At 42.9% G+C, this 12680-nt stretch overlaps 1 protein-coding gene across 3 annotated transcripts in view; it reads left to right on the top strand.

The window, feature by feature from the left end:
- The first annotated feature begins 11103 nt into the window (after window positions 1–11103).
- Window positions 11104–12680, top strand: part of LOC117966728 (retinoic acid receptor RXR-beta-A) — a 56072-nt gene continuing 54495 nt past the window's right edge. Inside the window, exon 1 of one of the 3 annotated variants that reach the window (XM_059009368.1) lies at window positions 11104–11695. In XM_059009368.1, the coding sequence (XP_058865351.1) occupies window positions 11680–11695 (16 nt within the window). In that variant the 5' untranslated portion in view covers window positions 11104–11679. The remainder of the gene's footprint in view (window positions 11696–12680) is intronic. The other 2 variants (XM_059009367.1, XM_059009369.1) reach the window with 2 other exon arrangements.

Here is a 12680-nt window from a genome sequence, read left to right on the forward strand (position 1 = left end):
TGTCTAAGCCAAAGTCTTCCTCAGCAATGAATCTTCAATCCCTGATGGGATCAACAGCACAGTCCTTATGCGTTGTCCGCATCAACAGCACAGTCCTTATGCGTTGTCTGCATCAACGGCACAGTCCTTATGCGTTGTCCGCATCAACAGCAGAGTCCTTATGCGTTGTCCGCATCAACGGCACAGTCCTTATGAGTTGTCCGCATCAACAGCAGAGTCCTTATGCGTTGTCCGCATCAACAGCACAGTCCTTATGCGTTGTCCGCATCAACAGCACAGTCCTTATGCGTTGTCCGCATCAACGGCACAGTCCTTATGAGTTGTCCGCATCAACAGCAGAGTCCTTATGCGTTGTCCGTCCGTTCAACCTTCATCCACGCAGGTGGCCTGGCACAGTCCTTGAAGCTGTGTTGCAATAGACTCGCACGGGTTTGTCTGAAAATAGTCTCTGTTGCTTTACAGCAAGAGTGGTTCTCACCGAGGCCGGGCTCTCAGACTGTAGCTTCTCCAGGCTGCCTGGCTGAAACCCTCTCCCTCAAACTCTCTTAGGGAGTGCTAAGCTTTGTTAGCAGATTTACAGTATCCACGTTAGAATTCCATGTTCAGCACAAAAATAGATTTTCACGTTTAGTCTTTATAGTAATAACAAGGTCCGATTCCGATCACCAGACTTAATGCTTGCAACATTTTAACTGCCGTTCTCAGCATTCAGCTCTTTGTCAGTTCTCCTTTTTGCACAATAAGTATTGTCCATTGGTATCAGTCTGCAGGCCTCCTGGGTCTCCTTTCCTGTAACGCTATTCCAAACTTGTGTTGGAATTGCAAGAGAAGGTGTAAGTATAGACGCAGTGCAAATAACATAAAGATGCAAAATTCAAATTGCATTGAGGACAGCAATTATTTTGCACTGCACCCTATGTAAGCTTAAGAGCAATGCAAATTAAACAACACACACAAATAATGATCTGCAATTATGATAATGCGGGTCTTTGCAAGAGTTTAGGAGTACAGAGGGCAGTCGCTGTATGACGTTTGTGGAGCATGAAAATACAAACCAGAAAAAAAAAAAATGTCAGAGGAAGGACAGCAAAGTCCTCTTGGCGCACGGAAAAAGAAAAACGTTTTCTGAGAACGAGCCGAGAGTCCTTACGGCTGAGGTTACTCAGCATGAAACGGACTTGTTTGGAAAAGTGCAAAGAAGAGCGACCAGAATTATCCCGGGTTTAAAAGGCATGTCATATGCAGACAAGCTAAAAGAATTGAATCTATTCTTCTTCCTGAGCAACATCCGAAGAATCCGACCCTTCCTCACCAACTATGCTACCCAGCTCCTGGTCCAGGCCCTGGTACTCTCCCGCCTAGACTACTGCAACTCCCTCCTGGCTGGCCTCCCTGCGTCCGCCACCCGTCCGCTCCAGCTCATCCAGAACTCTGCTGCCCGCCTGGTGTTCTCTCTGCCTCGCTTCGCCCACGCTACTCCACTACTCCGCTCGCTCCACTGGCTCCCGATCACCGCTCGCATCCAGTTCAAGACTCTTGTACTAGCCTACAGATGCCTTGACCAGTCTGCACCCAGCTACCTCCAGACCCTCATCTCTCCCTACACCCCCACTCGACCTCTCCGCTCCGCCTGCACTAGAAGACTAGCTCTACCACCGCTACGCTCCCCTGCCTCCAAAGCCCGCTCCTTCTCCACCCTTGCTCCGCAGTGGTGGAATGACCTTCCTACAGATGTCAGGACTGCCCAGTCCCTGACCACATTCCGGCGCCTCCTTAAGACCCACCTCTTCAAAGAGCACCTGTAGAACTCCTCTGTTTGTATCCTGGGACACTATCACCCTTCATGTAAATGTGCTTTATTTTGCTCTTATCAGCCCCTATTTTACTGCATTTAATCCTGTACTTCAGAATACTGTAATCTGCCAAGTTTTTAACCTGTAGTACTTTGTATTTAATCACATCGTGATGTAACTATCACTATTTAATCATATCCTGATGTAACTATCACTATTACCTGCTGTATTATTGAATTGTGGTTTGTCAAACTTGTACTTTACTTGAACAAAAGTTATTGTATTTCTTGCTCTTATTGTATTACTTGTATTGTAACGCTTGAAATGTTTTTGCTTACAATTGTAAGTCGCCCTGGATAAGGGCGTCTGCTAAGAAATAAATAATAATAATAATAATCTATTCAGTCTTGACAAAGAAGACTACGCGGTGATCTGATTCAAGCTTTCAAAATTCTAAAAGGTATTGACAATGTCGACCCAGGGGACTTTTTTGACCTGAAAAAAGAAACAAGGACCAGGGGTCACAAATGGAGATTAGATAAAGGGGCATTCAGAACAGAAAATAGGAGGCACTTTTTTACACAAAGAATTGTGAGGGTCTGGAACCAACTCCCCAGTAATGTTGTTGAAGATGACACCCCGGGATCCTTCAAGAAGCTGCTTGATGAGATTCTGGGATCAATAAGCTACTAACAACCAAACGAGCAAGATGGGCCGAATGGCCTCCTCTCGTTTGTAAACTTTCTTATGTTCTTATGTTCTTCTTATGTTCTTGGGCCAACTTTGACCATATTAGGAGGGGCGCGTAGTTGCACGTACCCGGAACGACTCCATTGCAATCAGCTGCGGCACGGCCCTCTATTGGAGAAACCATGGCGACGGGTTGATTGCAGGGAGGGTTTTGTGGGTACAAAGGGGAAGCCGCTGCACTGACGAACGTAACCAGACGGCCGGAGCTTTTAGCAGTTTGTTTTGTTACGTTTGTGTTTTGTGTTGCAGAGAGGGATTGAGCACCGCGGGGGTGCGGCTGTGGAACCCACAGACACACCGGAGCACTTCCCTGCACTCTCACCACGGCCTGTTTCACCGCTGTGTGCTCTGAGGACGCCAGAGCAACGCGATTCACTGGACTATTATTTCTGTTGTTTATTTTCGGGTCTGCAAAGCCCGCCGTGTACCCCCCGATACCATCGTTGGTAGAGGGGCGGCTCTTTGTGTTTATTTATAAAATAAAGCACAGATTTTTTGGACAATCACTTCATTACCACCTACTACTTGCACCTGACGACAGAGGGTCAGCAATTGCTTAAGTGCAAGGCACAATCCTTCCATCACATTCTACTATTTGCGCCCGCTTAGTATCCAGATCCTGCCCTTGTCTATGCTCTTTTCTTTATCTGAATGCATTTCAATATAATAGATGGATTAATGATGGCAAAGTGTAAATTTGATAGCAGGTGCAGAACGCCAGGTGAACACCATTCTTTACGTACACTTTAAGCGGCCGGTAAAATCAGACTTTACAGCTGCTAAACACGACTCACAGCAGCATTGTGGGGGTTTTGCACGTATCCTTCCATCTTCCCCATAGAAAGGTCATTTTTAATTCATTACTTTATTGATTGCATTTATATAGCGCTTTTTATACAAAAGTATTGCAAAGCACTGTACAGTACATAGCAGAAAAAAGAACAAATCACAATACATTTGTATAGCGTGTCACACATACAACTGCCACAGTCAGACCATTTAAATAAATAACAGTACACACATAATACAAAAGCAGCAATTTTAAAGTTACATTAAAACCCACTGAGATAAGAAAGTCATTTTATAAAAGTGCATTTTTAGTCTTGACTTGAAAACTGTAACAGTCCTAGCTTCCCTGACAAACGAAGGCAGAGCATTCTATAATTCAGGAGCTCTACAAGAAAAAGCCCTCCCTCCTCCCGTGTTGCTTTTGTTGATCCTAGGAATAACCAGCAGCCCTGCATCCTGTGATCTCAGAGTGCGGTTTGGAAGATACGGGGTCAGTAACTCCTGCAAATAACTAGGTGCTAATTCATTCAGGGCCTTGTAAGTTAACAGCAACATCTTAAAATCAATGCTTTACTGCACAGGTAGCCAGTGTAAAGAGGCCAAAACAGGGGTAATATGTTCACTTTTCCTGGTTTTAATCAGAATTCTAGCGGCAGTATTCTGAACAAGCTGCAAGTGGGATACCACACGTTTTGGGACACCAGAAAAAAGTGCATTACAATAATCAATTCTAGATGAAACAAAGGCATGCATTAGTCTCTCGGCATCAAATACAGAAATAATTAAGAACATAAGAAAGTTTACAAATGAGAGGAGGCCATTCAGCCCATCTTGCTCGTTTGGTTGTTAGTAGCTTATTGATCCCAGAATCTCATCAAGCAGCTTCTTGAAGGATCCCAGGGTGTCAGGCTTCAACAACATTACTGGGGAGTTGGTTCCAACTCCCACAATTCTCTGTGTAAAAAAGTGCCTCCTATTTTCTGTTCTAATGTTTGGCTATATTTCTAAAATGGTAAAGTAGGATGGAATGGTCTACAGTATGAAAGACAGCATTTACAGTGCCTTGCGAAAGTATTCGGCCCCCTTGAACTTTGCGACCTTTTGCCACATTTCAGGCTTCAAACATAAAGATATGAAACTGTAATTGTTTGTGAAGAATCAACAACAAGTGGGACACAATCATGAAGTGGAACGAAATTTATTGGATATTTCAAACTTTTTTAACAAATAAAAAACTGAAAAATTGGGCGTGCAAAATTATTCAGCCCCCTTAAGTTAATACTTTGTAGCGCCACCTTTTGCTGCGATTACAGCTGTAAGTCGCTTGGGGTATGTCTCTATCAGTTTTGCACATCAAGAGACTGAAATTTTTGCCCATTCCTCCTTGCAAAACAGCTCGAGCTCAGTGAGGTTGGATGGAGAGCATTTGTGAACAGCAGTTTTCAGTTCTTTCCACAGATTCTCGATTGGATTCAGGTCTGGACTTTGACTTGGCCATTCTAACACCTGGATATGTTTATTTGTGAACCATTCCATTGTAGATTTTGCTTTATGTTTTGGATCATTGTCTTGTTGGAAGACAAATCTCCGTCCCAGTCTCAGGTCTTTTGCAGACTCCATCAGGTTTTCTTCCAGAATGGTCCTGTATTTGGCTCCATCCATCTTCCCATCAATTTTAACCATCTTCCCTGTCCCTGCTGAAGAAAAGCAGGCCCAAACCATGATGCTGCCACCACCATGTTTGACAGTGGGGATGGTGTGTTCAGGGTGATGAGCTGTGTTGCTTTTACGCCAAACATAACGTTTTGCATTGTTGCCAAAAAGTTCGATTTTGGTTTCATCTGACCAGAGCACCTTCTTCCACATGTTTGGTGTGTCTCCCAGGTGGCTTGTGGCAAACTGTAAACGACACTTTTTATGGATATCTTTAAGAAATGGCTTTCTTCTTGCCACTCTTCCATAAAGGCCAGATTTGTGCAGTATACGACTGATTGTTGTCCTATGGACAGAGTCTCCCACCTCAGCTGTAGATCTCTGCAGTTCATCCAGAGTGATCATGGGCCTCTTGGCTGCATCTCTGATCAGTCTTCTCCTTGTATGAGCTGAAAGTTTAGAGGGACGGCCAGGTCTTGGTAGATTTGCAGTGGTCTGATACTCCTTCCATTTCAATATTATCGCTTGCACAGTGCTCCTTGGGATGTTTAAAGCTTGGGAAATCTTTTTGTATCCAAATCCGGCTTTAAACTTCTCCACAACAGTATCTCGGACCTGCCTGGTGTGTTCCTTGTTCTTCATGATGCTCTCTGCGCTTTAAACGGACCTCTGAGACTATCACAGTGCAGGTGCATTTATACGGAGACTTGATTACACACAGGTGGATTCTATTTATCATCATTAGTCATTTAGGTCAACATTGGATCATTCAGAGATCCTCACTGAACTTCTGGAGAGAGTTTGCTGCACTGAAAGTAAAGGGGCTGAATAATTTTGCACGCCCAATTTTTCAGTTTTTTATTTGTTAAAAAAGTTTGAAATATCCAATAAATTTCGTTCCACTTCATGATTGTGTCCCACTTGTTGTTGATTCTTCACCAAAAATTACAGTTTCATATCTTTATGTTTGAAGCCTGAAATGTGGCAAAAGGTCGCAAAGTTCAAGGGGGCCGAATACTTTCGCAAGGCACTGTATATCTAGGTAAACAGGAAAAGCAGGAATTTTATAGATGATATTATTATTATTATTATTATTATTATTATTAATGACAACAGACTGGTAGAGGGCGCTAATCATCTAAAGATATAGATGGAATGCGCTCTAATATATATATATATATATATATATATATATATATATATATATATATATATATATATATACAGTGCCTTGCAAAAGTATTCAGACCCCTGACCAATTCTCTCATATTACTGAATTACAAATGGTACATTGAAATTTCATTCTGTTTGATATTTTATTTTAAAACACTGAAACTCAAAATCAATTATTGTAAGGTGACATTGGTTTTATGTTGGGAAATATTTTTAAGAAAAATAAAAAACTGAAATATCTTGCTTACATAAGTATTCAACCCCCACGCATTAATATTTGGTTGAGCCACCTTTCGCTGCAATAACAGCTTTAAGTCTTTTGGGGTAAGTATGTACCAGCTTTGCACACAGTGTTGGAGTGATTTTGGCCCATTCTTCTTGGCAGATTTGCTCCAGGTTGTTCAGGTTGGTTGGATGACGCTTGTGGACCGCAATTTTCAAATAGTGCCACAGATTCTCAATGGGATTGAGATCAGGACTTTGACTGGGCCACTGTAGGACATTCACCTTTTTGTTCTTGAGCCACTCCAATGTTATTATTATTATTATTATTATTATTTATTTCTTATCAGACGCCCTTATCCAGGGCGACTTACAATCGTAAACAAATACATTTCAAGTGTTACAATACAAGTAATACAATAAGAGCAAGAAATACAATAACTTTTGTTCAAGCAAAGTACAAGTGTGATAAACCACAATTCAATAATACAGCAGATAATAGTGATGGTTACATCAGGATATGATTAAATAGTGATAGTTACATCAGGATATGATTAAATACAAAGTACTACAGGTTAAACACTTGGCAGATTACAGTATTCTGAAGTACAGGATTAAATGCAGTAAAATAGGGTGCAGATAAGAGCAAAATTAGGCACAGTTAAATGAAGGGTGATAGTGTCCCAGGATACAAACAGAGGAGTTCTACAGGTGCTGTTTGAAGAGGTGAGTCTTAAGGAGGCGCCGGAATGTGGTCAGGGACTGGGCAGTCCTGACATCTGTAGGAAGGTCATTCCACCACTGCGGAGCAAGGGTGGAGAAGGAGCGGGCTCTGGAGGCAGGGGAGCGTAGCGGAGGTAGAGCTAGTCTTCTAGTGCAGGCGGAGCGGAGAGGTCGAGTGGGGGTGTAGGGAGAGATGAGGGTCTGGAGGTAGCTGGGTGCAGTCTGGTCAAGGCATCTGTAGGCTAGTACAAGAGTCTTGAACTGGATGCGAGCGGTGATCGGGAGCCAGTGGAGCGAGCGGAGTAGTGGAGTAGCGTGGGCGAAGCAAGGCAGAGAGAACACCAGGCGGGCAGCAGAGTTCTGGATGAGCTGGAGCGGACGGGTGGCGGACGCAGGGAGGCCAGCCAGGAGGGAGTTGCAGTAGTCTAGGCGGGAGAGTACCAGGGCCTGGACGCATAGTTGGTGAGGAAGGGTCGGATTCTTCGGATGTTGCTCAGGAAGAATCGGCAAGTGCGTGCCAGAGTGGAGATGTGCTGGGAATAAGAGAGGCAGGGGTCCAGGGTGACTTGTGTTGCTTTGGCCTTGTGCTTGGGATCATTGTCCTGCTGAAAGGTGAATTTCCTCAAAAGCTTCTGTTTTTTAGCGGACTGAAGCAGGTTCTTTTGCAGTATTTCCCTGTATTTTGCTCCATCCATTCTTCCTTCAATTTTAACAAGATGCCCAGTCCCTGCTGATGAGAAGCATCCCCACAGCATGATGCTGCCACCACCATACTTCACTGTAGGGATGGTGTGTCTTGAGGCATGGGCAGTGTTAGGTTTGCGCCACACATAGCGCTTTGAGTTTTGGCCAAAAAGCTCTATCTTGATCTCATCTGACCACAAAACCTTTTCCCACATCGCAGCTGGGTCACTCTCATGCTTTCTGGCAAACTCCAGACGTGCTTTCAGATGGTACTTTTTGAGTAACGGCTTCTTTCTTGCCACCCTCCCATACAGGCCAGTGTTTTGCAGAGCTCTTGATATGGTTGACTGGTGCACCATTACTCCACTCCCAGCCAAAGAACTCTGTAGCTCCTTCAGAGTGATTTGTTGGCCTCTCTGTGGCTTCTCTCACAAGTCTCCTTCTTGTTTGAGCGCTGAGTTTTGAGGGGCGGCCTTTTCTTGGCAGTGCCTGGGTGGTGTGATGCAGCTTCCACTTCCTGATTATTGATCCAACTGTGCTCACTGGGATATCCAAACACTTGCATATTATTTTGTACACTTTCCCTAATCTATACATTTGTTTTACTTTATCTCTAACTTCTGTAGAATGCTCTTTGGTCTTCATTTTCCTTCAGATTCACAGCCTGACCAGCGATCCTTCAACAGTGGGTTTTTTATCCAGAAAATGTGACAGCAACTTTAATGGTTCACAGGTGGAGGCCAATGTTAAGGTAATTGTGTCCTCGTTAGGGCAATTTCTTTCATCGGTGTAAACTGGGAGCTTCCACAGCACAGGGATTGAATACTTATGCAAGCAAGATATTTCAGTTTTTTTATTTTTCTTAAAAATATTTCCCAGCATAAAACCAATGTCACCTTAGAATAATTGATTTTGAGTTTCAGTGTTTTAAAATAAAATATCAAACAGAATGAAATTTCAATGTAATTCAGTAATATGAGAGAATTGGTCAGGGGTCTGAATACTTTTGCAAGGCACTGTATATATATATATATATATATATATAGTGGTTTGCAGAAGTATTCACTTCTGCAAACCACCCCCCTGCAAAGTTTTCACATTTTGTTGGCACCTGAGCATAATCCACGACGCTTTCAAATTACATGTAGAATTTACACAAACTACTCCACTTTGATAAAGTTAAAAAAATGCATATAGAATATAAATGAGAAAGATTTACAGAGAAAAACAGATTAATCTCAGTTGCATAAGTATTCAACCCCTTTGCTACTGCAGCCCTAAATCAGCTCAGGTGCAAATGATTTGTTTGTCACAAAATTAGTGAAATGGTTTCAGCCTGTGTGTACTCAGAGTGGTTTAACTTGTAGATAATTTCTCTCAGGTATATAAAGACTTTCAAGCTGCAACTCACATAGTGATCTAACAAAGCAACCAGGAGCTTTCAAACAAGTCAGGGATAAAGTGGTAGAGAGGCACAGAGCAGGAGAAGGGTACAAGAAAATTTCAAAGGCGCTGATTATCCCTCTCAGCACAGTGAAGTCCATCATTAAGAAGTGGAAGATGCATCATACCACCCAGACACTACCCAGATCAGGTCGCCCTCCCAAACTGAGCAGCCGGGCAAGCAGGAAACTGGTTCGGGATGTCACTCTGAAGCCAACAATGACTTTGAGAGATCTGCAAAGTTCTGTGTCTGAGATGGGAGTCAGTGTTCACACATCAACAATAAGATGGTCCCTACACAAAGCTGGCCTGTATGGATGGGTGGCAAGAAAGAAGCCATTACTCAAAAAGCCTCATCTTAAAGCACGTATGGAGTTTGCGAAAAAGCATGTAGATGATACTGCAGACATGTGGAAAAAGGTTTTGTGGTCAGACGAGACAAAAAATGAACTTTTCAGTCTAAATTCCAAGCGTTATGTCTGGCGCAAGCCCAACACTGCACATCACCCAGTCAACACCATCCCAACTGACAAGCATGGTGGTGGCGGCATCATGTTATGGGGAGGCTTCTCTTCAGCAGGGACTGGGAAGCTTGTCAGGATAGAGGGGAGAATGGATGGTGCAAAGTACAGACGAATCCTTGAGTAAAACCTCCCCACCTACATCCTCACCCATCCCTCCCCACCTACATCCACACCCATCCCTCCCCTACATCCTCACCCATCCCTCCCCACCTACATCCTCACCCATCCCTCCCCACCTACATCCTCACCCATCCCTCCCCTACATCCCCACCCATCCCTCCCCACGTACATCCACACCCATCCCTCCCCACGTACATCCACACCCATCCCTCCCCACGTACATCCACGCCCATCCCTCCCCACGTACATCCACGCCCATCCCTCCCCACCTATATCCTCACCCATGTACCGTGAACACTGTGGTAACAGCACACTGTGAACACTGTGGTAACAGCACCGTGAACACTGGTAACAGCACCGTGAACACTGTGGTAACAGCACACCATGAACACTGTGGTAACAGCACCGTGAACACTGTGGTAACAGCACAGTGAACACTGGTAACAGCACACCGTGAACACTGTGGTAACAGCACCGTGGACACTGTGGTAACAGCACACCGTGAACACTGTGGTAACAGCACACCGTGAACACTGTGGTAACAGCGCACCGTGAACACTGTGGTAACAGCACCGTGAACAAAAGGAACCAAATGAACCTTTGCTTCGTGACACTGTTTGCCTCGAGGGTCTAGACTGAAGCCCATCATTCCCATCACTAATATACATACATCCCATATTGGAAATACATGAATTCTGCATTTCTCAATTTATTATTATGATATTATTACACTGAAATGTTCCTACAAGCAGAACATCTATATAGTGATTGTTTAAATCATACATTCTCAGTATAACTGAGAACATTTATACTGCTTAATAATGTCTATCAAAAATATATTACGCGCCATTACCTTCTCTGTAAACTAATAGTGTAGTTGTTTGTAATGTCATGTCCTTAGTATTGATAGTTCTGTTTCATTTCTCTAATGCCTCGACCTTAAAGACATTGGGTTGTGCAGATCGACCACTAGGTGGCACGAAGCGCTTCATGTGATTGATGAACTTTTAGGCGAACCGATAGTTCAAAGGGTTCAGTGATTCACGAAGCTTCACTTTTCTCATCACTACTGTTTTTTATTTTTTTTAAATGGCGAATCCACTAAAAACTGCTACAATTATCAGGGGATAACAATTACAATAATAAACATCTAATTGTGTTTGCTTTCTGGTGGGCTTGCGTTGTTTCCTGTTGTGATATGTACACTGTTTGATAGGAAACTGTGTGTTTTATGTGGTCGCCATTCTGTATCCGAGCTGTATGCTCGATGCGGACCCCGCTGAGCCAAAATGGCTTCAGTTTCACAGCCTCCGCAAACAGCGGCTTCCTGTGAATGGGAACTCGGTTAAAAAAGACTAAATAAACAGGCCTTACCTGATTCCTGTATATCATACTCGCCGACAACGCGTTATAAATCATATTTACCTCGCTAAAAAACAATTGGAAACAATTTTATATCTGATAAACTCTTTGGAAACGTGCACACCTTTGCTTAGATCATACTTTATTGATGTAACTAATATATTTAATGTGTATTTTGCGGAGTGGGTTTGCTGGGAACGAGGTACGTCTGTCTTAGCGAGATCGAGCTAGAGAGAGCGAGAGTGTTTAGTTGGGCCGGTTCGGCCGGGTTCGTTTTTGCAAGCCAAGGTATCAGTCAAGTTTTAATTTAAATAGTTTTATTTCACCTTATTGTCGTGCTACGCAAATCCTCGGGCAGGCGGATAAGTGTTTAGAGGCGTCTGGCTTTTCAGGCGCCTGTTCAGAGGCCCGAGTTGTTTCACCCGGCGGTCTGGCTAAACGGGATGGGCGACAGTCGAGGTAAGAGATTAAAATAAAACGCTGTAATACTGAACTGCAAGTGGTGAGAGTGGAGACGTGTGAATACATGGGGGTTACTTACAAATACATCAAAAATGCGTTTGAAAATGCGGGAGTGGGGCTTTTAATAGAATTACATTACTGTGGTCCTGAATATACGTGGTTTATTATTATTATTATTATTATTATTATTATTATTATTATTATTATTATTATTATTATTACACATGCAGACATGATCAGTGCTTGCACGGGTTGTTGTTGGTGTGTAAATCTGTTCTTTTAATCACAGCGGGGTTTCATTTAAATGGGGATTTTGATCAACGAGCTGTGCATCCGACCAGATTGTACCCGAGATACTACATTAAGGGTTTCAATATGGTAAAAGTCTTAGTGGAAAGGCAATGTTTTTCTCCACTGTACATACAGTACAACATGTCGTGTTTAGTACTGTAACGGTAACGGTACGTCATACATATGCAGATAAATACACGCTTTTTGCAGTGTTTGATACAAACTAATGTAAGATATATACTTTTCAATTGGCAATTGCAGTTCATCTTTGTGTGTGTTAATATATGTATTTTATATATGTATATGCATGTCATTGTTTTGTTTAAGTTATTCAGCAAAAAAAAAAACGTATCGGTTTTAAGAGTGTAGATTGAGTCTTGGATAAACAGTAATTAACATTCTGACAGAGATCTGTGTAGATCAAAAGCGGTTTTTTTATGTTGACAAAGTATTTAAATTTTGAAATAGTTTATTTTTTAATATGTGTTTGCATTCATTGTCGTGGTACTTTTCATGTTTGGTGTTTGTGGAAGTTTCTGGTAGATTATCGGTGATGTGTCAATACATCAGTGTGACCTATACAGCTGCGCACATGCAGAGATGCGAGTCAGACAAGCAGACAGGCTCCTCCACAGACCTGCAGATTCCAGTACACTCGATATCTTGGATACATGTATGATAGACCAGCCGA

Source organism: Acipenser ruthenus, chromosome 38 (genome assembly GCF_902713425.1).
Source record: "Acipenser ruthenus chromosome 38, fAciRut3.2 maternal haplotype, whole genome shotgun sequence".
Lineage (NCBI taxonomy): Eukaryota > Metazoa > Chordata > Actinopteri > Acipenseriformes > Acipenseridae > Acipenser > Acipenser ruthenus.